The sequence below is a fragment of the Gadus macrocephalus genome, chromosome 15 (genome assembly GCF_031168955.1).
Source record: "Gadus macrocephalus chromosome 15, ASM3116895v1".
Classification (NCBI taxonomy): Eukaryota; Metazoa; Chordata; class Actinopteri; order Gadiformes; family Gadidae; genus Gadus; species Gadus macrocephalus.
Genome location: NC_082396.1, coordinates 957,404 through 981,031, shown reverse-complemented (window position 1 = coordinate 981,031; position 23,628 = coordinate 957,404). Strand labels below are relative to the sequence as shown.

General features: G+C 48.0%; 2 protein-coding genes across 3 annotated transcripts in view; one reads left to right on the top strand and one right to left on the bottom strand.

Annotated features, from left to right (window-relative positions):
• The window catches only part of ide (insulin-degrading enzyme), a 27,408-nt gene extending 27,336 nt beyond the window's left edge, over window positions 1-72 (top strand). Inside the window, exon 25 of the mRNA XM_060073807.1 lies at window positions 39-72. Within this exon, the coding sequence (XP_059929790.1) occupies window positions 39-72 (34 nt within the window). The remainder of the gene's footprint in view (window positions 1-38) is intronic.
• A 2,366-nt stretch (window positions 73-2,438) lies between these two features.
• Window positions 2,439-23,049, bottom strand: marchf5 (membrane-associated ring finger (C3HC4) 5). 2 transcript variants are annotated; one of them, XM_060073501.1, is made up of 8 exons: window positions 22,906-23,003; window positions 22,544-22,615; window positions 14,542-14,744; window positions 7,098-7,228; window positions 5,845-6,028; window positions 5,351-5,517; window positions 4,687-4,867; window positions 2,439-3,662 (listed from the first exon to the last, which is right to left on the bottom strand). In XM_060073501.1, exons 2-7 carry the CDS (start codon window positions 22,585-22,587, stop codon window positions 4,751-4,753), a joined length of 846 nt encoding a protein of 281 aa, XP_059929484.1. In that variant the 5' UTR covers window positions 22,588-22,615; window positions 22,906-23,003; the 3' UTR covers window positions 2,439-3,662; window positions 4,687-4,750. The 2 variants fall into 2 exon arrangements, with proteins under 2 accessions (XP_059929484.1, XP_059929483.1); XM_060073500.1 differs by having other exon boundaries at window positions 22,544-23,049.
• Between the last annotated feature and the right edge of the window lie 579 nt (window positions 23,050-23,628).

The following is a 23,628-nucleotide window of genomic DNA, read 5'->3' as shown; positions in this document are numbered from 1 at the left end:
GGACTTCAAGAGGAACCTGCCCCTCTTCCTCTGGCTAGACCCCACGTCAACTTCATGGCCGCCAAACTGTGAAGCACCCCCCCCCTCATCCCCCAACCCCCCCCCCCCCCCCCCCCATCCCCCCCCTCATCCCCCCAACCCTCATCCCCCCAACCCCCCCCCCCCCCCCCCCCCAACCCTCATCCCCTCCATCACCCACTCCACCTCCACCCACCAGCCACCGTCTCCCACACCCCCTGAGGGGGCAACACCTGGGCAGGACCTGGGGGCGCGTGGAGCAGAGCCAGGGGGGGGGGGGGCGGGGGGGGGAGAGCGTGTGTCTGAGCGTGCATGAGCATGCTCCGCTCCGTGCAGTGGAACTTTAGGCACACAGACACACACCTACACAGACACACAGACACGCACACACACACATAAACACGCGTCAAATTACGTCAAGGCAGAACTGTTTTAATAGTGTATCACACGGATGCTGCGCAACGATAGGTTCTTTCTTTTTGTCATGATGGACATTAAGCTGTAGCAATCCAGGACATTAGCTCACATGAAGGTCTTTTATTTTTATCTTGCGTTTTCGTGTTTTGTCTTTTAACACTTGTGTTGCGTATCGACCGCTTGAGGCTCCACGATCACCCCCCCCCCCGCCCCCAAAACGATGAGCCCTGGCGACGTGTGCGACAGAAGTTATATTTTATTGAGGTTGGAAAGGTTTTGAAATGTCTTGCTAGAATGCTGGGATCGTCAGAGTGCTCCTATAATCTGCTTGTTTTTGGTTGAGAAAGCATGCCCCTGAAACGTTTGATTTTTAACCTTTATTGTTTTGTTTATTCTGTTTTTCTAGAGTTGTGAAATATATGGACTTCATCTCAGGGGTTCCCCTACTTGCTTTTTGTTTTTATCAGTAAATAAAATGATTTTAATTGACATCCTTCCTTTCCCCTAGCACTATCTGTCAAAGCGTAGGATTCTCCTTTTATTGGCCGGTTAAAGACAGGGAGGTCTTCGTTATTGCTTAGGCTCTTCAGTTTGCTTTCAGAGAGGGTGGTATGTGCCTTTCTAAAGGATTGCTGTGGCTGTCTAGACTTGGACTTTGGATAAGGAATATATATCTGCTATAGGCCTCATGTACACTATAGCCTGCTCTCCTTTACTGTCATTTATCCCGCATCTTCTTAACTAAGCTGCTCTCACTCTGTGGCAGCTATAGCACCGACCCCGCGTTATGATCAGAGCGAATACACATATATTGATGGCAGGAAAGACACGCAAAAAAAATGAAGTTATTTCTGACACGACCATCCTATATGCACTTCCGTCATTTAAGCAATAAAACGTGGGATCTGGCGATCGGTTTGAAAATGTTAAAATCACCTTTCTCCGCACTATTGACTAGTAATGCCACGGCAGCCATGTCCGCATGCTGTGCTCCCAGCGGACCGCGTTCTCATTTTTTTAATAGGTCCATGGTTCTCACACAGCCTAGAAGAACACAGTGCAGGGAACCGCAGTCACGCTGGGCCGACGGTGTGGCCCGACTCGCTCAGGTGCTAACCGGCCTTCGCCAAGTCAACAGACTGCTGGCTGGGAAATGCTGTCACTTCACGGCCAAAGTCCGTTTTGTCATTTTTTTCGTTCATCCACCCGTGTACCTTTTCTCTCAGGCCTAGTAGTTCGACCATCTGCAGTATTCAAAATAGAAATAAACTATGCTTATTTAGTTATTTACCAAAAACTTCTCCAGCGTTTTCCAGCATTTTATTATTTCTTGACTAACCAAAGCGAATAACGTCCCTAATGAATTTGATTTGATCCCAAATGCAACCTCTTACGCGCATGATCCGTTGCAACGTTAACAGAAACGATTGATTCTGGTGGAAACTGTCAACCAGCAGCAACAGGTCAACAAACGTTGCCCAATGATTCCAGCCTTCTGCAAGCCAATTTTACACAACCACCCAAAAGTTGAATGTACATCATGGTGTACAATCGAACTAAAGCATTAAAGGTACATACTTTGACTCAATTTTCATATCCAGTGATGCAACACTGTAGTTTGTCTCCTGTTTATAATTAATAAATGATGTAATTGAACTCTTCCTTGCAACTTCTTTAAAAAAAAATCCCAACAATGTTACACATCCACTTCAGTTTGACAAACATTTATTCACATTGAATAATGTATTTTCTTCAACAGATTAGAAACTTCTCTTTTGGCATCAAGGACCTCTTTACATTATCTTGGAAGGCAAAAGACTTGTCATGCCATCAGTTCCACCTGCCAGAAAGGTGCACCTAGCTTGGTTCTGTAGAGTTAATGCAGATGACTAAAGGTTCGTGATTAATCGTATATTTTATTCCTAAAGTCATATGGAAGACCAGTTAACAATGACCCATGCATTTCAATTTATTTTGTATATTGATCAAGATCACACAGACCATTAACCATAAAGCTTTGCAGTCGATTTATTATACAGGACGTCTTTGCTCCAAGAAATGTGAAATCTTTTACATGATTAACATCAGAATAGTGCCACTGATTTCCTAAATCAGACGTACATGTCCTGATCCAGATGTTTAGATAATTACCAACCAATCGTCCAAAGAAGGCTTTCACCCGGGCCTGGCCTTGAAGTCACTCAAGCCGAAAGAGTCACCAGATTTCAAAACGAGGGAAAAAAAAAAAATGGAAATTGCACTTAAAACTGAAAGCGGAACATAAACACCAGGGGAGAACGTCACTGGACAGGCTCTGAAAGAAAACACTTCTGGGAAGGAACCGCGCTGGGCCTGCTTCCAAACACCTGGGGAGGTGCGCCGATTGCCCTGAAGTCATCTTGGGTGTCTTGGAAAGATCCAGTCGACTCGGCACAGCCCTCTGAGCTTTCTTCACAGAATGAAAATAATCGTATAACAGCTTCTCTTCCCTGAGTCGCCAGGGCCCGCTTCTACGAACATGTAGCTTAATCCGAAACCTTGCATTGAAGGAAGTGTCTGAAATGCCAGCGTTTGAGCAGCCTATTGGTGGCCGTGGTTCAATAGGTTAAAGTAGACTAATACGGAGCAGACAGTCACAGGTTAGAGAACGTGAGCTCTCGGCCGTCCGGCGCAGGTTGAAGAAGCGGTTAGTTTTCCTCTAGCTTAACGCTTGGTAGTTGTGGTTAATCATTTAAGTCTCAATTGTTAACGCATTTTATTCATCACTAATACATTCAACACATAAAATAATAATATTTATTTGACACCTCCCCTTTACCTGAGTAAAGGGGACTTTTTAAATCTGAAAAAACAAACATTATAAAACAATTTATTAATAATTTCCTTTTATAAAACTTTCTAAATACATGTGCCTGCGTCATTTAGTTCTTCCCCGATCATCATAAAATACGTTGATACAAGTTGACAGGAGTACTGGAGGAGTGATTGCTTTGCACACAGCAGCACCCCGCAGTTCCTTCCTGGAGAGAAGCGCTTGTGTCGTGTGTTTGTGCAACATGTGCTGAGCGGTGCCCTCAAAGTCTGACGTCTCCGTCCCCAGCTCGCGGTCGCGTCAAACAGTCATTAAAAACACAAGTGCGATGGCGGTGGGTTCGGTGATCATCCTAGCGTTGAATGTCGGTTGCAGCAGCAGCACGATGACATCAGGGAGGAGGTGTGGTCTGTGTCTAGAGATGAGGGGTGATAGAAGGAGGTTGGGAGGGCCCAGTCACTAGGGATCATTCATATTTATTGATATCGATACCATTTTCCATACTCCTTAACGATCCGAGTCTTTATCGATACTTTCCTATTAATCGGTGGAAATACGACGCGTTTTTAGTGATGAGGAAAATATTTAGTAAATAAATTGTATTTTAAATTAAATATGTAATTCTTAATAAATATTGACATCAGTAGTTTTAATTATATATACTAAAATGATTAGAGCACTATACAACTGTATTAGTGATACAGAAACATGAGTAATACAGTATTACTCATGTTTCTCACCAAAAACTCGATTTACCATTTCTCTACATTACATTTGAACGCATCATGATAACCCAACAGTCGATTTACTGAGCCAACCTCAACACATCATCACGCAGCACATCTGAAACTTGTATGGTGCCGACTACAACACCGATTTCACAATTGGATTACTATTTTTAACTGACGGGGCTATAGCGACAATGTCTGTGTGCGATTACCGCCGGTACTTTGAGTGGATGATTGAGACGGGCCCGTCTGTGGTGCGACAGGAGAAGGAGGAGACAATCTTTTGAACTCAGAGACAGTCGAAGGTACTGCATTTGGCCTTTATTTGATGCACAATGCTAATGTGCTTGGCCATTGAGGTTGTGTTCCCTCCCTTTACAATAAATTATTTTCGCCCTTTTCGCCCGTTCAGCCATCCTTGCGAGCAAAGTTAACTGCCAGACTTCACTAGTTTTACTTGTAGTACCCGTTTGCTTACAATTACCTTCAAAAACATCGGTGGACACGCTGCAGTGATTGGATTGATTTGATTCAAATGCCGTGACGCGACTCGAGAGACACAACATTACGTTACAGGACCTACGGGACAAAAATAATAATAAATGAACGACGGGACTCGATGGTGGTATCGATAAGCGTTAAGGATTTTCGGGTTTTGAAAAAAGTGCAACCGGGTCCTTGATAGAACCGGGTTTGGATCCCCATCCCTACCGGTCACTGGCTTCTGCTCTTCTGTCTGTCCTTCACACTCCCCCTCCCCCCCACCACGGACCCGTTAGGCTTCCTCCGGCTCTGGGAAGTTGAGGATCTTGCGGTGGGCCTGCCTGAGGTACTGCTGCTGCTTGAAGTACACCTTGAAGGCCCCTTTGATGGCCACGAAGGCGATGCCTCCCTGGGGAGAACCAGAGACATGGGGAGGGTTAACGGACAGACCCGAGCACAACTCGGAGCACGTTGGGTGTTGGAGACGTCGCTCCATCCATCGAGGGTCGACTTTCATCTCCACGCCGCCTGTTTGGTTTCCGACACAGCGACTCCGCCGTTCCACAGGAGTGGCGCTGTTTAAGAACGCAGGCGGGGCTACGGCCGCCCCCTGCTCAGAGAGCCGGCTGTGGGGCGACAGAGGGTTCAGCCGCCGTCACACGAGCCCCGCCGCGCCAGTGACCGGCCCCCGCGAGAAGGGGAGCGCCGTGTGTGGTCCCAAACGAAGGGCAGGGGTCCTGGGGGGTCTGAGGCAGAGTGGATGGGTGTGCGTGTGTGCAGATGTGTGTGTGTGTTCTCGTGTGCAGATGTGTGTGTGTTCGCGTGTGCAGATGTGTGTGTGTTCGCGTGTGTGGATGTGTGTGTGTTTGTGTGTGTGTGTGCAGTGACTGACCAGGATGGTCCTCTGGAGGTTGGAGTTGACGCTGCTGAACATGAGCTTCCCCACGATGGTGGCGATGGTGGGGAACACCAGCGCGCCACACAGGATGCGTGTGGCGGACACGTGGTCCGCCAGCGGGTTGGCCTCCGCCGGGATACGGGGTACCGGGCAGCCCAGCCCTGCAGGGAGACAGGGGGGTTACGGTGGATACTGAGGGGAGCCAGCCCTGCACGGGGGGGGGGGGGGGGTTACGGTGGATACTGAGGGGACCCAGCCCTGCAGGGGGGGGGGGGGGGGTTACGGTGGATACTGAGGGGACCCAGCCCTGCAGGGGGGGGGGGGGGGGGTTACGGTGGATACTGATGGCTCAGCTCCTAACGATACCCATGCCTCGTCTTCGCCAGAGGCCTTTCAGAGCGCGACCCTGGAGCGGCGTGAACCACGAGGGCCGGAGAACCCGGCAGAAGCAGAACGGTAGTAGAGGAGAGTCAGCCATGCGCCCCCACCTGGGAAGATGCTGTTGAGGATCTGCAGCTTGGTGGAGTACTTCCTCCAGAGCCGCAGCACGTACTCCTCCCAGCGGACCATCTTCCCCAGGATCAGCATGACGGGGATGGTGGGCAGGCCGATGAGCAGGAACAGGGGGTCCGCGCGCTCCATCACGTCCAGACCCTCCTTATGGCCCACCACCTGGGACCACCGGGGAGGGGGTTAGGGACAGAGAGCACTACACGGTGAGGGCCCCCACCGGGGACCCCCAGAGGGTTAGGGGCCCCACCTGGGACCCCCAGAGGGTTAGGGGCCCCACCTGGGACCCCCAGAGGGTTAGGGGGCCCACCTGGGACCCCCAGAGGGTTAGGGGCCCCACCTGGGACCCCCAGAGGGTTAGGGGCCCCACCTGGGACCCCCAGAGGGTTAGGGACCCCACCGGGGACCCCCAGAGGGTTAGGGGCCCCACCTGGGACCCCCAGAGGGTTAGGGGCCCCACCTGGGACCCCCAGAGGGTTAGGGGCCCCACCTGGGACCCCAGAGGGTTAGGGACCCCACCTGGGACCCCCAGAGGGTTAGGGGCCCCACCTGGGACCCCAGAGGGTTAGGGACCCCCCACCTGGGACCCCAGAGGGTTAGGGACCCCCCACCTGGGACCCCAGAGGGTTAGGGACAGACAGCTTTCTTTAGTGAATAAAACAGAACATAAGGAACTTAATAAATAAAAATAAATTGCACATTAAATCGCAATCTCAATATTGGTCAAAACAATGGCCCTCAGACCCAACGCTAATGCTTTGGGGCCTCTTCAGTGCGCTCTCCTCTGCGCCAGGAAGGAGCCAACACTAAATGGCTGCTGAATAGACAACAATGATGCAGCAGTTTCATTCCTGCTGGGGGCGGACGCATCCCGAATGAAAAATCATATTCCGTTTTAAGAACAAATAAAGACGGTGCGCGCGTGAGGAGCAGATCAACAACAGAAAGGAACACGAATGGGATCTGGAAATTAAAAGCTACCGAGGATTAAGAGGCAGTAGCATGTATATACTTAAGAAAATCCTCTTTAGGAACCATGCAGTACATCCATTTTTAAATACAAAGATATGGCCTTTGGCCGTTAGAGTTGAAGGTGCATTAATCCATTGTTGCGTGCTGGTCCAGGGCGTGTTGCGTGCTGGTCCAGGGCGTGTTGCGTGCTGGTCCAGGGCGTGTTGCGTGCTGGTCCAGGGCGTGCCGTGTACGTTCCCCTGGCCCCGTGAGGACCCACCTGCATGACGGTCACGGCCCCGTAGGTGACGGCCGTCCAGTAGATGGAGCCCACCATGATGCCCGCTGCCGCAAAGGGCCCCGCCTTGGAGATGAGCCGGTCGGCCAGGTCCAGCACATACACCACCGGGCCTGGAGGGAGAGACCAGAGCCCTGTTAGAGCCAGCACATACACCCCCGGGCCCTGGGGGAGAGACCAGAGCCCTGTTAGAGCCAGCACATACACCACCGGGCCTGGAGGGAGAGACCAGAGCCCTGTTAGAGCCAGCACATACACCCCCGGGCCCTGGGGGAGAGACCAGAGCCCTGTTAGAGCCAGCACATACACCACCGGGCCTGGAGGGAGAGACCAGAGCCCTGTTAGAGCCAGCACATACACCCCCGGGCCCTGGGGGAGAGACCAGAGCCCTGTTAGAGCCAGCACATACACCACCGGGCCTGGAGGGAGAGACCAGAGCCCTGTTAGAGCCAGCACATACACCCCCGGGCCCTGGGGGAGAGACCAGAGCCCTGTTACACCCCCGGGCCCTGGGGGAGAGACCAGAGCCCTGTTAGAGCCAGCACATACACCCCCGGGCCCTGGGGGAGAGACCAGAGCCCTGTTAGAGCCAGCACACACACCCCCGGGCCCTGGGGGAGAGACCAGAGCCCTGTTAGAGCCAGCACATACACCCCCGGGCCCTGGAGGGAGAGGCCCTGTTACACCACCGGGCCTGGAGGGAGAGACCAGAGCCCTGTTAGAGCCAGCACATACACCCCCGGGCCCTGGGGGAGAGACCAGAGCCCTGTTAGAGCCTGGCCCTGGGGGATGGGAGAGCCTAGGGCCCTGGTAGAGCCAGCAGTGGTCCACCAGGTAACACCTGACACCCACTCTAAGAAGCCGGGTCCATGAATCGTCTTAACCTCCAGTGACGACGAGGACAGACGTACATTTAAACGTGTTCCAGTCGGTGAGTCTGACGGCCCACGGTGAGTCACGCTGTGAATATTTGTTTCCATGGCAATTTCCGAGCGAGGCAATATACCCCGCAGGAGAAGTGATGGAGCAGTGGACATCGTCTTCGTGTCTCTCTATTGTAAACCCGACCCGTGTCCCTTTCCCTGGTTTGAAACAGGCATCCTCGACACGCATCCACACAACGAGTGTGTGTTACTACAGGTGCTACCCCAAAGACCGCAGGGGGAACTTCTGGGGCCGACGGTTGCTCCCAGGTCTTTCTTGGCTAACGTACGAGTCCACTTGGAGACCTAAACAATGAAGTAGACTAGTATAACATGGAGCAGCAATATCCCACTCAATCAGGTATGCCCTTAGCCATAGTTGGGTTGAGACCTGATAACAAGGAAGAGGCAGCGATATCAAATCCACATAGTTTAAGGTCTAGCCTGATACCAAACACTTTAGTCACCGAGTCCTCTCTTCCAAACACCTGAGAACGTACGACCTGAGGAGCAGGGGAGCATCGAGACGCCCTCCTATCCGTGTCCTCTGCCCAGGGATGGCGAGGGCGACTCCAGGAAGACCACGCAATATTTAGGCAACCGGGTTTCTTCACTGCACCAGTCCCACGCAGAGCCTAATAATAACCAGCCCAGGAGGTGGACGAGGCTGAGGGGGGCTGCGGCGGTGTTGGAGGAGGCTGTGGTGAAGGACAGCAGCTACAGGACGAGGAGGAGGAGGCTGTGGTGAAGGACAGCAGCTACAGGACGAGGAGGAGGAGGAGGAGGCTGTGGTGAAGGACAGCAGCTACAGGACGAGGAGGAGGAGGCTGTGGTGAGGGACAGCAGCTACAGGACGAGGAGGAGGAGGAGGCTGTGGTGAAGGACAGCAGCTACAGGACGAGGAGGAGGAGGAGGCTGTGGTGAAGGACAGCAGCTACAGGACGAGGAGGAGGAGGAGGCTGTGGTGAGGGACAGCAGCTACAGGACGAGGAGGAGGAGGCTGTGGTGAAGGACAGCAGCTACAGGACGAGGAGGAGGAGGAGGAGGCTGTGGTGAAGGACAGCAGCTACAGGACGAGGAGGAGGAGGCTGTGGTGAGGGACACCAGCTACAGGACGAGGGCCACACTAGGCTGGGACACACTGGGTCCGTTCAGCGTGCATTACATACATCATGCCTTACACATCCCTTCAGTTATGGTTTTAGAACACCACTTTTTTCACGACATAAAGAATTAAAATCTATCTAGGAGTTATATAATAATGGTTATATCAAATACTTGTTTCAATAATGGTACATATTGACATTATTTTTATCGGTCATTTTGATGAGCTCTTCTTCAGCTAAGAAGAGTAAAGCAAACAACCCATAGTTGACAGGGCAGGGACAGGGAGAGGAATGACTACACAGGCCACAGCCGGGTGACTCAGGGAATTCACCCTTTGGCCCATTCAAAAAGTAATCCATAATTCAATCTTAAAACAATCGGCGTCATTTCAATGAAATGGTGTCAACCCACGTTTCGCGACTTTCTGTCTTTCCACCCGAGCCGGATCAGGTTGAGCAGGGCGTGAGCGTGGTGTGAAAGCTGCTCTGCTGGGCCGTCCCGGTACTCGGTGTGTCAGCCCGCTAGACGAACGTTAATAGTGGCGGTTTTCTCAAATTAGAACCAAGCGTTATTTTGAGGCCATGGGCTCAGGCGTCTGAAGACAAGTCAGGACTTTGTGCGCCCCACAAATCGCCCGCGACCTCGCCGAGGTTCACACACATTTTCTACAAAACTGATTTCCTTAAGTGAGCGCCCCTGACATTGGGAGACCAATCAGCAGAGGATATATACAGTACCCTCACTGAAGGACATGGACAAAGTGGTGAAGGGTTGGCACATTGCAGAGTCTAATTGCACAATGGAGAAGTTCGTCTCCACAGTAAGTCAGGAGCAGAGAGTGCCTTCTGCCTGCTGCCGAGCCAGACACTTCTCAGCACACTGCTTTACTGCACCAGCGGTCGCCAAGCACATTGATCTTGCGGCGCTCGAGCGCATTAATCTGACATATTCTGATGACGCAAACAGAATCCCTTCCGCCTCCTCCCTGCGGATCAGGCCAACATGGCCGGAGAAAAAAAACAGGTCGCCCTTAATGGCCGTCGGTAATCTGGCCAGTTGGCCAATTCATTTTCGCCACTGGCAGCAGATTCCAGAATTAAAATAATGAAACGGGAGGAGGGAGCTGGAGGAGAGAGGGGGAGGACTTCCGTTCCTGTGCACTGGGAGGGAGGGCTTGGCACGATGCGTCAGCTGACTTGTTTACTCTCTGCACGCAGAAGCGAAGGAGGCGTGGCAAGGACGCGCTGTCCTCACATTCAGACCGCCGGCCAAACCACTCACGGCTGGCCCGGGCTCCAGAGCAGGTGCTGACGGAGGGACGAGGGAGGGGGGCGGCACGGCTTAGAGCCATCCAGCCGGCCCGCGTGCGTGGCCAGCCGTGACGCCCACCTCCATCACGGCCGTGCTAAGCCGCAGAGCGCAATAAAAAGCACAGGTTAATAGAAGTGGTGCTCTTTAGCTCCGGTTGATCCTACATCTGATCCTTAGCGGGCAGAGGGCATGGCCCGAGGGATCCCTCCCAGCGTGAGGAACGCCTGTCCGGCCTGCTTCAACGGGCTGGCCTCCAGAGCAGCCCAGAGGAAACCACTCCACCACTCCACCTCAACACGTGACATTAACGACTGTCATTTAATCATCCACGTAGAGCGACCGACTATGATAAAGCAGGAGGCTCTGATGCAGTAAAACACTACTGCCGCACCTTTTGAAAGAGCAGAAATACAGATCAGTTCACATGGCTAATGCTGGAAACACCGGTTGTTTGACTGAGAAGTGGATCGTCTCAATTGGTGCTTTTCTCTACGCTACATTAAAGTTTAAAACGCAGTGGGCCGTTGGATTAAGGATTGTACATTTACATCTAAATGCAAATTGTCGACACATGTAAATTGTAAATAAGTTTCTGGACGTCATCTCCTAATGGGGCCTGAGCCAACGCCACAGGAGGTCACAGGTAGGTAGCACCTCTAGGATGTGGAGAAACTGAGCAACATGATCACCAGAAGCGAGGTCAGGCGTTTCACAGCTAGGGTTTGTAGTAGGGATCGACCCATATGGATTTTTTAGGCTTAGCTGACGACCGATACGCCGATACCGATTTTCTTGAGCCGACATTTGGAGCTGATACTGCTTTTGCTCACTCAATAACAAATGTTACAAGTCTCAATTTAAAAAGGAACATTTATTAAACTTTCTGTAAATCATGCCAGAAAAAAATAAAAGAATAATAAAAAGAAACCAGCAGTAAAAAACGCAAATATCCCCCGATTATATCGGCCGGCCGATATATCGGTCGATCAGCAGTCTGTAGCCGTTGGCTGGTGTCAGACCTCGTGTCCCCGCGGCCCCGTCCCAACGATGCTGCGTCACGCGTGTGCTGCGTAGAGTCCGTGATATAAGCGGGTGTGAAGGACGAGTCTGGGCGCGCTGGCCAGACATCACCGCTGAGCCAGGTGTCAGCCTCCCCGATCTGATTGGTCCACGGGTCGGGTCTATTTTTAGAAGCTGTGGAGATATTAACGATTTAGCCGCAGAGCAGCAGTCTAGCTCCCCCCTCCCCCTCTCTGCTGTGTCATCCTCCGAGCCCCCTGAGCCCCTCCCCCGGCCTCATTCCATCCCGTCTTACCTCTCCTCATCCCTCCCCCACTCTCCCCCACCCTCCCAGCTGCACATCTCCTCTACCGCCGCAAAGGGATTTCAGAAATGGGATTACTTTTTTTTTTTTTACATACATCAATAGGGCTGTTCTCAAATAAACCCATTTGGAGTCTTGCATGACTCCCACTATTGTTTTTGCAAATGTTCCCGTCGAAGGACAGATGTAACAAAAGGACACCAGTAAAACGGATAGGAAAGGATGTCCATTAGAGCAAACAATACGACACTAATGTTTCTAATCTAGCCCCACTAGCTTTGTTAATTATGATCCAAACAGATAATAAATTGCAACAATAGCGAAGGCACTGTTGGTCACCCCCTCCAGCCAGATTTTACCGCCTTTCCCTCAATGCATATCACTGGCTAAGGACATAGAATGTCACGCTTCACTGGGAAAACAAGGTTGGTCCAATGTTATCAAGTATACTTGTGCGAGGTATAATTACAATAGGGTAGGAGCTTTATGTAATATTGAGCCAAAGTGACTTTTACTATATTAGCCCATTGTTTGAATGATTGTCAATCATGATGGAACTAATGTTTCACCCCAGAGAGTGCTATTAAGTCATTAAACAACTAAAAATATGTAAGGAATACTAGAGTGGGGCTTATAGCGTCCATACGCTAGACCATGATCGAGTACATCAGCGCACTACATCCTTAGGCCTCGTATCTGTGGATGCAGCCAAAACACAATTTCCATGGCTGAAAGAGCCTCCGACTTGAATCTTTATTTCATAATCCAGAACCCATTTGCGCCCTCCCGCTCCCCCAACATCCAGAGGATTGGGACAAGATGAGGCTGAACCTCGCCAGACCTCATCTCAATCAACCAAACAAGAGGCCGTCCCGACACAAAGCCTGCGACCACAAACCTCAGACTGTGTGAGTGGATGTTTTAGAGCAAACCAGACAGACTACAACAGAGCCGAATCCAAATCAACACAGGTCTCGGGTCACTCGTGGCCAGGCCTGACGAGACAATGAGCCACACATTACGATTCCTCGTGTGCCACGACACGATTCAGAGGAAGCCTTTATCCAAATTTACACCGCTGTACATTTGCTGCTGCCAAAACCAGCGGCGCAGTCGAGGACATTGAGCAGATAGAAAGATGAAAAACGAAAGGGCGACGAGATGGAAAACTAACATTTAACTTTGTGCGACAACTTTTCTCTTTCTCTGGCTGGCTGTTGATGACCACGGCAGGTGAAGGAAGCGGCCCGAGACAGAACTCTAAATGAGGTAGCACTGGGCTAACAGAAGTGATCCTTAAACAACCCGAGGGCCCGATGCTGGAAGCGGCAACACCTGATTTGGTGACACATTGCACTATGCCAATTAAATGTCTTTCGGATTTATAACCGTCTTCCTAACTGAGATATGAACCGATGCATCGGTCCTCCGGGGGTAAAGTGAACGAACCTGACAAAAAAAAAATCTATGTTTTGAATAATTCATTGTTTTTTTTCAACCCAACAAATAAGGTACTCTATTTCATTATTTTATTTATAGTTGAGCCAATAATGAACATTTTATAATTCCATAGATGCAGTTAAGCCCCCTAAAGCTGCAGAAGTAATTCTGGTGATTGAGGGATCACAAACATAGCCAGGTGCAAAACACAGCTCTCTGAAAATGCAGAAAAGGTCATGCAACAAAAGAGGAAAGCCCTGAAGACAGCCGGGCCTAAACCAACAGACCGAGGGGCGAGGGAACCTGACTGACAGCACAGCTCCGTTCCTATAAATATACACAGACCTGTTTACCAACTGAGCCCCACGTGAACACATTGTCTTCTGTGCTCAAATTACACCTATTGCCCTCCTCTTTACAGGACCTCCGTCTTAGACACAATGGCATGTATTCTTTTCCATCCTGAAACGATAGCTTGGCAAGCTGTAGAAAATTATTCTCCGTCAACAAAACATTTTGTTTGGAGCAAAACTAAAACAAATTATTTAGAGGTTATTTGACCTCTAACTGTGTGTACAAACAAAAAGCAGGGAAATACATTGAGGAAGGAAAGTGCCCACAATCTGGCCGAAGGCAGAGCTGCAGTGGGCAAGTATTTAGCAGATGACTAAGTAGAAACAGGCCCCCTGTCTCTCTCTGATGTGTCAAGCTAATTACAGCAGCGTTTTCTCCAAACTGCCATGTGTCTCTTTGCATGAAGCCTGTCCGCACACTGCACGAGAGCCCTTTCTGATGCCCGTCAGGCTGAAGGGGAATATTTACACTCTGCACCGCAATGATGACGTCGGTTGCCCAGTAAACAAACATCTAGCCGGGCATGAAAAACCAAACAGATTCGGGAGCTGGTGCTAGTTACAGCTGCTGCCTACTAAAGAGTTCCACTCAGAAGAAACCCTCATCGTAATGCCAACTTGAATGCAATTTTTCAAACATAATACTGGTTGGCCAGGAAAGGCCAATACTGCAATGCTGACTTACTTGAAAAGGCTTGTTTTATTATTCTTACATAGTTCTTAATTTACTTATTAGTGTTTCACACAAATAATGTGGCACTGGAATTGTTTAAACATAACTTGAACTGAGAAAAAGGCCTGCGTCTTGCAACTCAATTATCAACAGTCCCTTCAAGTTAGAGCATCCAATAAGGCACTTCTTAATATAATCTCAAGCCTTAACACTTTCAGCATGGCGCCAGGAACATGATCATCTCATTCTAATGACTGTTGTTGGTTGAGGAGGCTTTGTCCGGGGGGCTACCCACCCAGCTTGGGGAAGACGATGAGGTACTCTGCGTTGCACTGCGGGCAGGCCACGCGCGCCGTGCTGTTGCCGCGCTGCTTCTCGTCCACCCAGCGCTGCAGGCACGACTGGTGCACCCACTTGGTGGAACCCCGGCAGCGGCACGGACGGACCCACTCGGCCGCGCGGTCGTCCTCGTCGGTGGCGAAGCACACCCAGCAGCTCCTGGAACCCAAGCAGACGTGCAGCGTTGGAGCGGGGACACGAGACCGGAGGGGCGGCTTCTGCCACACACCTTCTGGATCAAATCATGACACGACTCAAGTTATTTCATAACATCAAATTTGCAAACCGTTGTGTTTAAATGGTTGCACCCGACTACACTCATTTATTATTTTTACTGGAAATAATGGCAAATACAAGATAAGCTAAGCTAAAGCAATGGATTATTCTTTAAAACTTTCGCCATTCATATTGAGGAGACTGAGGTCTGGTGTATATTAAGCTGAACTCAAAGCTGAGGTAAAACCACTGTGACTGCACTGTCCAAAGCCATTGGGGGGAGTGGCAGACGGATAGAGAGGCAACGTAATGTAATCCTAAACGTCCTCTTTCAGAGGAAAAGTGGGCAGTCAGCAACACAAAGTCACTCTTCAAACACAAGTCAAAGCAGTAGCTTGAACCAGACTTGGCAGGAGGTTCATTCCGATAGTGGCAACTGGGCCTTTTTACTGTACTTGGAATAATGCTCATTAATCATAGCTCATAGTAGCAGGTAGTGATCAAAGTCTCTCTGGGATAACTAGACAGAACGCCCTACACAGAAACACTCTAGGCCAATGACTCCACTCATTTATTTTTTTAATCAGCCAAGAGCTAAACATGTACCATACAAGCTATTGTTATCTGTATCAGATTTCCGTTTCGATTTAGGCCTCATTAGGCACAGCTCTAGCAATATCAGAGCAGCACTCAATCAACCCAAATGAAGGACAGACTGAAACCTGGGACGATGCTGAGGCAGGTGCCATGTACAAACAATAGGAGGAACCTTGACCCACAACACCGGACAATCGGCAAGAACAACGTTGAACTTTTGAACTCACACCCAAGGCGACACCCTATAGCCAGAAAAATGTGTAATAAGGAAACAACCACGCCAACAGATTACTTAGATTGAATTGACGGTAGCCAAAGGATAGATTTGATTAAGACAGGCGCCTGTGTAGGGAGATTCATTTCTGTAGCACAAAACCTAGACAGATGACCAGAATACATTTCTATCTCATGTCATGCAGCTCAAATATTCATTTACAACCCTATACAGACTAGAGCATCCGTTTATTTATTTAAGTGACGGCTAGAATATACCATGCCCCGGCACACATCAGAATGGTGCTCCGTGAGATCTTGGCCAGCGTCCGGTGCAACCCTCAAACTAATTGTGGCAGACAATGGCCCTCTACGACTGAGGGGGGTTTGGGTTTCAGCCCTGTGTGGCAGTGATGAATTAAAGCCGCTCCATCTCCAACATCTGGGAGTATATTGGATATCCAGTGTGCAGTACTTCTCCGACTCGGACGCTATATTGCCGTTCCATAATTAATCACCAGCACAGCGGTGGCTGGATGGATCCCCACCCCTGCTACGCTGGGTGCGCTCAGCTCCGGGATCCGGACCAGTGGCATTCCTAATGAAAAGAGTGACTCGACGAGGATAAATATTCATAGGCTGGGGCCGAGCAGCTGATAATGCAGAAACATAGGGCCACGTCAATGGCGCCTGCTCCCACACCAATTTGTGTCCGACAGTCCTTGCAGGACATGTCGTTTTTCTTATCATTTAGGCTTTAGGCTAGCTAGGTCTCTGTTTTAAAGAGGAATAACCATAGCTCTTGGGGCATTGAGCAGTGTGATAACTAGGTATAAAATATGGCAGGAGTCCTGAACGCCCCTGGATATTCTCTTAAATCCAATTTCAAAGTAATTTGGGTCGACCACAAGCTTGTTGCTAGGAGATAATTTGGCTGTGTAACAGCGGCTCTCAACCTTCTCCTAGCCATCTGTATATGACATTTACTTCCTCATTACCATAATTAAACTGAACCGCTTAGAAAGACGATATTTCAATGGATGAATGAAACCGTGATGAATTTACACACCTCCCAGAAACCAATAGTTTAAATTAAAATAGATAAGATGAATAGAGATGTAGTCTATACTCACACCCTTTGTTTAGCATTAACAATATGACTCTCATATCTTATCAAATATGTCAGTATGTCAACACTGAGCGCTGACATAGCAGACAAATGGACATTGCTTTGGCAATGTCCATTTGTCTTTGTTCATGTCATCTTTTGACAGCATACCAAGGACTCAAGAGCAAGGTCTGCAGAAAGGTTGAGGCCAAAGGACACCAATGCATCGACAACAGGCCCAGCAATGCTCTTGACCAGAAAAGGCCCCAGGAACACAACAGGTATGTTCAGAATGAGGAGGCCTTCAAGAATGTCTTCCCCTTCACAGGAACAGGAAAACCATAGAGCTTTCATTAGCCGCAGTGCCCGGAAACGACGTATCAACTTCTACACCACAGCCTTTCAAAATGGAAACAAAAAACTAGGGATGCACCGAATTTTTGGCAAATTCGGCCAAAATACTTTTATCACCGAAACACGGCAGAAACAGAAATTTGTGATGACGCAAACAAAAAGCGCGGCCAGCACACGCTTGTCTGGATAAACGCCAATATGTCTGCGGTGTGGAAGTTTTTTCAATGTTTCTGAGAAAGACCCACGTATAGCGATTTGCAAAAATTGCAATGACTTAATTTTAAAGAAGTTAGTACACAGTCATAGGCTTAGCCATAAATGCAATGGTACTAGGGTTGCCGCGTGTGGACATTTTCACACCGAGTAATACACTCGAGTCAACACCGGTATCACCGGTAAAACCGTATACCGCGGCAACCCTAAATGTTACTAATAATTGGCATAATAATTTATTTCGGTGTTGCGGTTTTCGGCCTTGGTTTCCTCATTTTCGGTTTCGGCCAACAATTTTCATTTCGGTGCATCCCTACAAAAAAAACCTCCAAACCATGAAGTTCAGAAAACAATTAAATGATGGACTGAACATCCCTGTGCTTCCTTCACTTGTACACTGCCTAAATCCCCCTCCAAAAGTTCATCATACAGGGAACTGGCCTGAGCGGGGACAAGATGTGTCTGTAGAGAGTGCCCTATTATTTGCCATGTATAATTCAGCCTGCCTTCTCCTACACTTGAATAATGGATGTCAAATCTCTGGCCTTCTGTCATCTTCCTGTCCTGGGCACATGGCGGGGCCTGTTATTTGCGGCTGTGGGGGATTGGGTGAGATGGGGGATTGGGTGCGCGGGCCTGTGCGGGGGAGCGGATGGGTGTGTGGTTCTGTGAAAGGCAGTGGCCACAGTCAGCTTGGATTCTTTGCTCAGGTTGCTGCCTGCTGCCTGATTTTCCAATACTACCCCGGTGCTGAATTAATGATGAGACCCTAGGAGAGCTGCCTAGGGGTGGGGTGCTCGGTGACATGGCCAGCCTACGGCCCGAATGATCAATCTCGGGCTCCTTCGGAAACTTTAACCCTCCAGTTCTCTCAACGGCCTCACCGGACGAATCTCCAGCCACTGCCCCTGTAGGCCTCCTCTCAAGCCGACAGATACTATATACAGCTACTTCTCTTACCGCAGACTGTGGTTAGATTACGTGCTGGAGTCGCAACACTTTCAATGCATGAAGGATGATTACCAGAATGCTTGATTGATGCGCGTGCTTTTATTCTGAGTGCCTGTAAAATCGTACCAAGTTGTTCATTATCAAGAAATGATCTCGAGACGACCACCACCCTAAACCATATTGTTAATATAAACCTTAAATCTCTTGCTGGCTGTAGACTCTAACCTGCTGAAGGGAACGCTCAGAAAACAGGAGATAAGCCAAAGCAATACGCTGCAAAAGGGGACTGAATGGAGATTAACACCTGTCACGAGAGTTCCCCAGAATAATAACCTTGAATTTGGCAGGGATGAAAATACAATCAGGGACTTGGTGCACTGCACCAGTCGTACTTGAAGAGAATAGGTTAACAGTGATTGAAAAACTATCTGTTTATATCCACAAAAATGAACTGGAATGGCATATCTCAAGTAAACTCAAGTTACTTGAATACTGGGCAATTCTGTAGGATACAAAATTAAAAGACAAAAAATAAAATAAAAAGCATTTACTCTCAAAAGCTTTCCATTTCGATGGAGTAAGGACAGTTTCCACTGAAATGACATGACAGACGGGCTGATGAGGGCTGCCTCCTAAGACTTTGACAGAGCACGGTGAATTTACCACTCAACTACACAGGCAACTCAAACGGCTCTTTTGGCTCAATGTGGCGAGCAACCCATAATGGACTCCTTCTGGAGACAAATCCATAATGCGTTTTTGCAACCATATTTCTCTTATATAGGCTGATGCCAAGTTTGAATGTGGATACAATTTAAGAGTCATTATGAATTGACGTAATTATAAACGGGTGTTATTTTGCACCAAGGGGAAAAGCGAAAAATAAAGACTTTCTTCCTCACGGTGGAAGAAATAGACAATAGTGTTTTGACTGCATTACAAAGACGAGTGGACAGCGCTGCCACTTTCTCCTCGTCCCCCCGCTCAGGCTTCACTTCTTTAAGAAGGGCCCTGGACGCTCCACAAAGAGCCTTTTCAATGGACGGCGACACGTGACTGTGGGAAAACGGGAGGTCCCGTAGCACGCAGCAAAGCGCAGGAGCGAGGGGAACGGGCCCAGAGAAGCTCATTAAAATAAAAGTTTGAAATGCCTAGAGGGTCCATCCGTGAGTAGACTGCAACAGGTGTATGATAACGAAAAAGGATGTATGATAACGATACGATTCCGAGGGCCCAGTTTGCCAATCAAAGACAATGCTAGATTTGGAGTGTGCTTATAAAATAGCCCAGTCAAACAAGAGTCAGGCTATTATCGAGGGTGAAACCTCACTTAAACTATGTATCCGCTGTATCCCAATTTAGCAACAGCTAAACAGAACCGATAATTTACCGTCCAAACCAGTTGGGGGCGCTTACAGTTGAACCGTAGCGGAAACTTGCTGTGAAGTAAAAAAAGTGAAGAGGAAATGAACAACTGCAGCCTGCATTGTCCTTCGTCAATGTGAAAGTGACAACTTGACCCTCTCTAAATGGATGTTATAAAATAAGTACTCAATGATACAATTATGTTTTGTTTTCATTGATCGCTTGCTAAAGAAATGTAGACCATGTTTGCACAGAACATCCACGCTAAATACATTGAATGATGCCAAATAAAGTCATCAGGATCACGCCATGACGAGTAAGACGGGGAGAAGTGAAGCATGAGACTTGTGAAAGGGGTCAAGATGAATTGTTTGAACCTGTCTCCACTTCCAGTTTTGGAAAGAGGCATTGCAGGGAAAGTATTCAGCTTGTGGCCAGGCTAGATAAGCACTAGAGCCCGACCGATATAGGATTTTTAAGGCCGATACCGATACGAATATTTTGTGATTAAAAAATCCGATATGCCGATATATCGGCCGATATATATAAAAAAAAAAAATCCAGAAACGCGCAACAAAACAAACAGATTTCCCTAACATTGGTTATTTGTAGTTATCCTTTAAATCCTTTTCAATCTCAACTAACACGTAACAACAGCAAAACTGGACATGGTAGTCATGAATTAAGTCATGCTTATCGACTTTAGAGAATTGATGGGGATGTTCTTTTAATTGTTATTCAAGCAATGTATGTCTTGTGACAGTTGCCAACTTACCATGAACACACTTGCACACATGAGCTGTGTTGGAAATCATTCCCTATTCACTCCCTCACTATTCCCTATATAGTGTTTATGATATAGTGCACTATATAGGGAACGAACAAACGAGAATTCGGACACTACGCTGAACATTTCTAAGCGTCATTTGCGTCAGTAAATGCGCCGGGTATTTGTGTGACGCAGACAGATGCTCCCACATCATGTAAACAAACCGGGCAATCCCGAGGAAAGCTGGAGCTTGTATTGATGTTGAATGCAACATTTCCTTGATAAGTTTTTTTTATTAATTTTGAATATTACATTTTCTATGTTAACTCCCAATTAAATTGTTGACATCTCTAAACGATTATTATTCAGCTTCTTCTCCTCCGGAAGAACACTACCGCATTGCATTGTGGTATACGGAGTAACAAGTAGGGAACATCGTATGTACACTCAAATTTTAGTGCATGAAATTAACCACTGAGAATTCGAACACCACTGCAAAATGGCGAGCACCCTATATAGTGCACTATATCCGTGATAGGGAATGATTTCGAACACAGCTATGAACAACACCGATGATCTCCGTCGATCTCTGTCATTCACTCTGCCTGAATCAGCGGCTTTGTCCACCTTTGGTGGACAAACTTTTTTTTTATTTTTTTATATTCATTTATCGGCCATTATAATGCCGATACCGAATAGTTTGAAAAATGCCTAATATCGGCCGATAATATCGGCCTGCCGATATATCGGCCTGCCGATATATCGGTCGGGCTCTAATAAGCACCCACTGAGGCATGTGTTGGTCATCACCAATAGAGGCTGGCTGGCACTACATCCATAAAGGGCCCATGGCATACATCCTCCTGGTATCTGTTCTCAAAACACAGCCAGGGGTTATTGGCCTAAGCACCAACACACGTGACTGTCACATGACGGCAGGCCTAGGACACAGACCACTGAACACAGACATTATGTTAGAGAAACACCATAAGGAAGTGTTCCCAGTCCGAGGCTTGATTTTAAAGTTGGACTATTAATTTTTTTGTCATGCTGCCTAATGTTAATGTTTGGTTTGTGTCAAGCAAACAAGTCATCCACTCTGTTATTCATTACACAAGTCAAATAACTTAAGCGCTACATACAACTACGTCCAAAAAAATTAATTGAACCATCACCCAATAATTGTGTGTGTCACCTGACAATCAACAATTGAAATAAGGAGTGAGATGTAAAAAAAAAAAACGTCTGATCAATGCTAGCCAACATTGATCTAAGTATTGGAAGTCTGAGGCTAGCAACACTATAGCATATTTATTAAGTTAACTTCCTAATTCAAACTTATCTTCCATTCATGGAGTCTGCAAAAGCATTTATGGAAAGTTTTGTAAAATAAATGTTGACCTATGTGCACATGTCTCCAAGTCACCAAGAAGCACATACATATATATTATAGAAGGGGACAGTTATGGAATCCAAATTGTCACTTCAGTTACAATTAAGTACAGGTGAATAGCTGATCCCCATTGTTGTTCAAATAATTGCCCTCCAAAGAGTGTCAAGACCTCATGACTACTGTCAGGTTTACTCAGTTGAAACAGTATTTCAGCTAACCTCATTGCGTCAACAGCAATGTTTACCGAATTGGTCTTGCTGTCAAACCTGTGGAGAGATCTAATGCTTTAATGCAGAAACGGGGTTCAAGTTGCTCATAGAGGACGAATGATTATACAAGAGGCTGGCATGTCAAACCAGTAGGACAGAAGTTATTTCTGGATCCTGAACACAGCAACGTGCCCACTGTGTGAATCGAGCATTTGCCTGAGGGAGTTTCTGTTAAATTGCATTAGTAACTCACGAAAGGTGCAGTAACTCTGCATAATGGTTAACAATTGCAACGTTTATAACTCATAGTTCGTAAAACCGCACATAACTCAAGAGTACTAGTGTAACATGCTAGTTGTATTGACGGGAGTGTCCCCTGACTTTCTCAGTTTGGGGGCATTCCCAGAAGATGCCCATGCGACTAGGACCGCTTGGCGCCGTCACCTGGTCACGTATGCATGGGAGGTTTAGAAGCACGTGTGCCACATCAAGAAATGTTTGAACAAAGTGAAACTTCAGCTCAGCTGGCGTTAGCTTACGGAGGCTAACTGGCCTTCTGCTCGAACTCACCTGTCCAAGTTCTGCTGCATAACCACGGCACTCTGCTCCGCCATTATCGTGAGATGGAAACAGGTCACCTATCTGCAAGTTGCCAAAGTTGAATTCGTTATAATATAAAAACTGCCAGGCAGGCTCGTTAATTTAGTGCAGCTTGCGGTGGCAGTCAATCACTAGCTGAGAGTAGCTAACAAGCTAAAACGGCCTTTGTGTTGCTAAGGAGAGTCGGCCGCGCGTTTGCCAATTAGTGTATCCCTAATAACGGCCCATCTTCGGTCATCCCACTCTTAATATCACACATTCGTGACCTTCAATCTAATTTCAAAACATAATTGAAACGGCGACGATAAAGACGTTATTTATCTCGAACACACCAGCATGACCGTTTGCTGCGTGGACGGCCCGCCCCTGGGTTAGCGCGACGTGCCCTGACGTATCGCGTCATCAAAACAACGACGACGTTGACGCTTGAAGCGCCCTGTGTTGTGCCGACAACACGGGACATGTAGTTCAAACAGATATCGCATTCCCTCGTCTCCAAAACATAAAATTGTTGATCTGAACCACCCCGACAGATCCTACCAAGAGCTGACAACTCTTTTTACGGGGGCAACCACCATGAAGTTACATCTATGGCTACAGAACACTTCATATAGCGGTAAGGTGTTTAATTGGCTAGATAGATACCCATGCTATTCTTGCTCAGTATAAATTGCAAACGTGAAAGTCATTATGGCACGTTATTGTACAATGATTCAGGACTATAGATATGGAATATGCTGCCATTTTCGTTCTATGTGCCAATTATTCCCTTCACATTAAAATACACCGATCTGAAGAACACAGGCCTATGGAGTTTTCTGTTGGTATCAATTTGCTTTGAGTATAATTGTTCCACTGTCTGTCTGTCTGTCTGTCTGTCTGTCTGTCTGTCTGTCTGTCTGTCTGTCTGTCTGTCTGGCTGGCTGTCTCACTGTCTGTCTGACTGTCTATCTGTCTAGATTAGTCAGAATGTGATATATTATTGCAATAGATGCCCATCGATTTTGTGTTTGATCTCAAAAGTGTGTTATGGATTTATTATTAAAGATATAAAG

Bases quoted from the DNA above. Each gene is read 5' to 3' on its own strand.
- marchf5 (XM_060073500.1), bottom strand. From the start codon at position 22,587: ATGGCGGAGCAGAGTGCCGTGGTTATGCAGCAGAACTTGGACAG. The intron at 14,745-22,543 runs GTGAGTTCGAGC...CTTGGGTTCCAG, and splicing joins ATGCAGCAGAACTTGGACAG to GAGCTGCTGGGTGTGCTTCG. The intron at 7,229-14,541 runs GTGGGTAGCCCC...CTCTCCCTCCAG, and splicing joins CATCGTCTTCCCCAAGCTGG to GCCCGGTGGTGTATGTGCTG.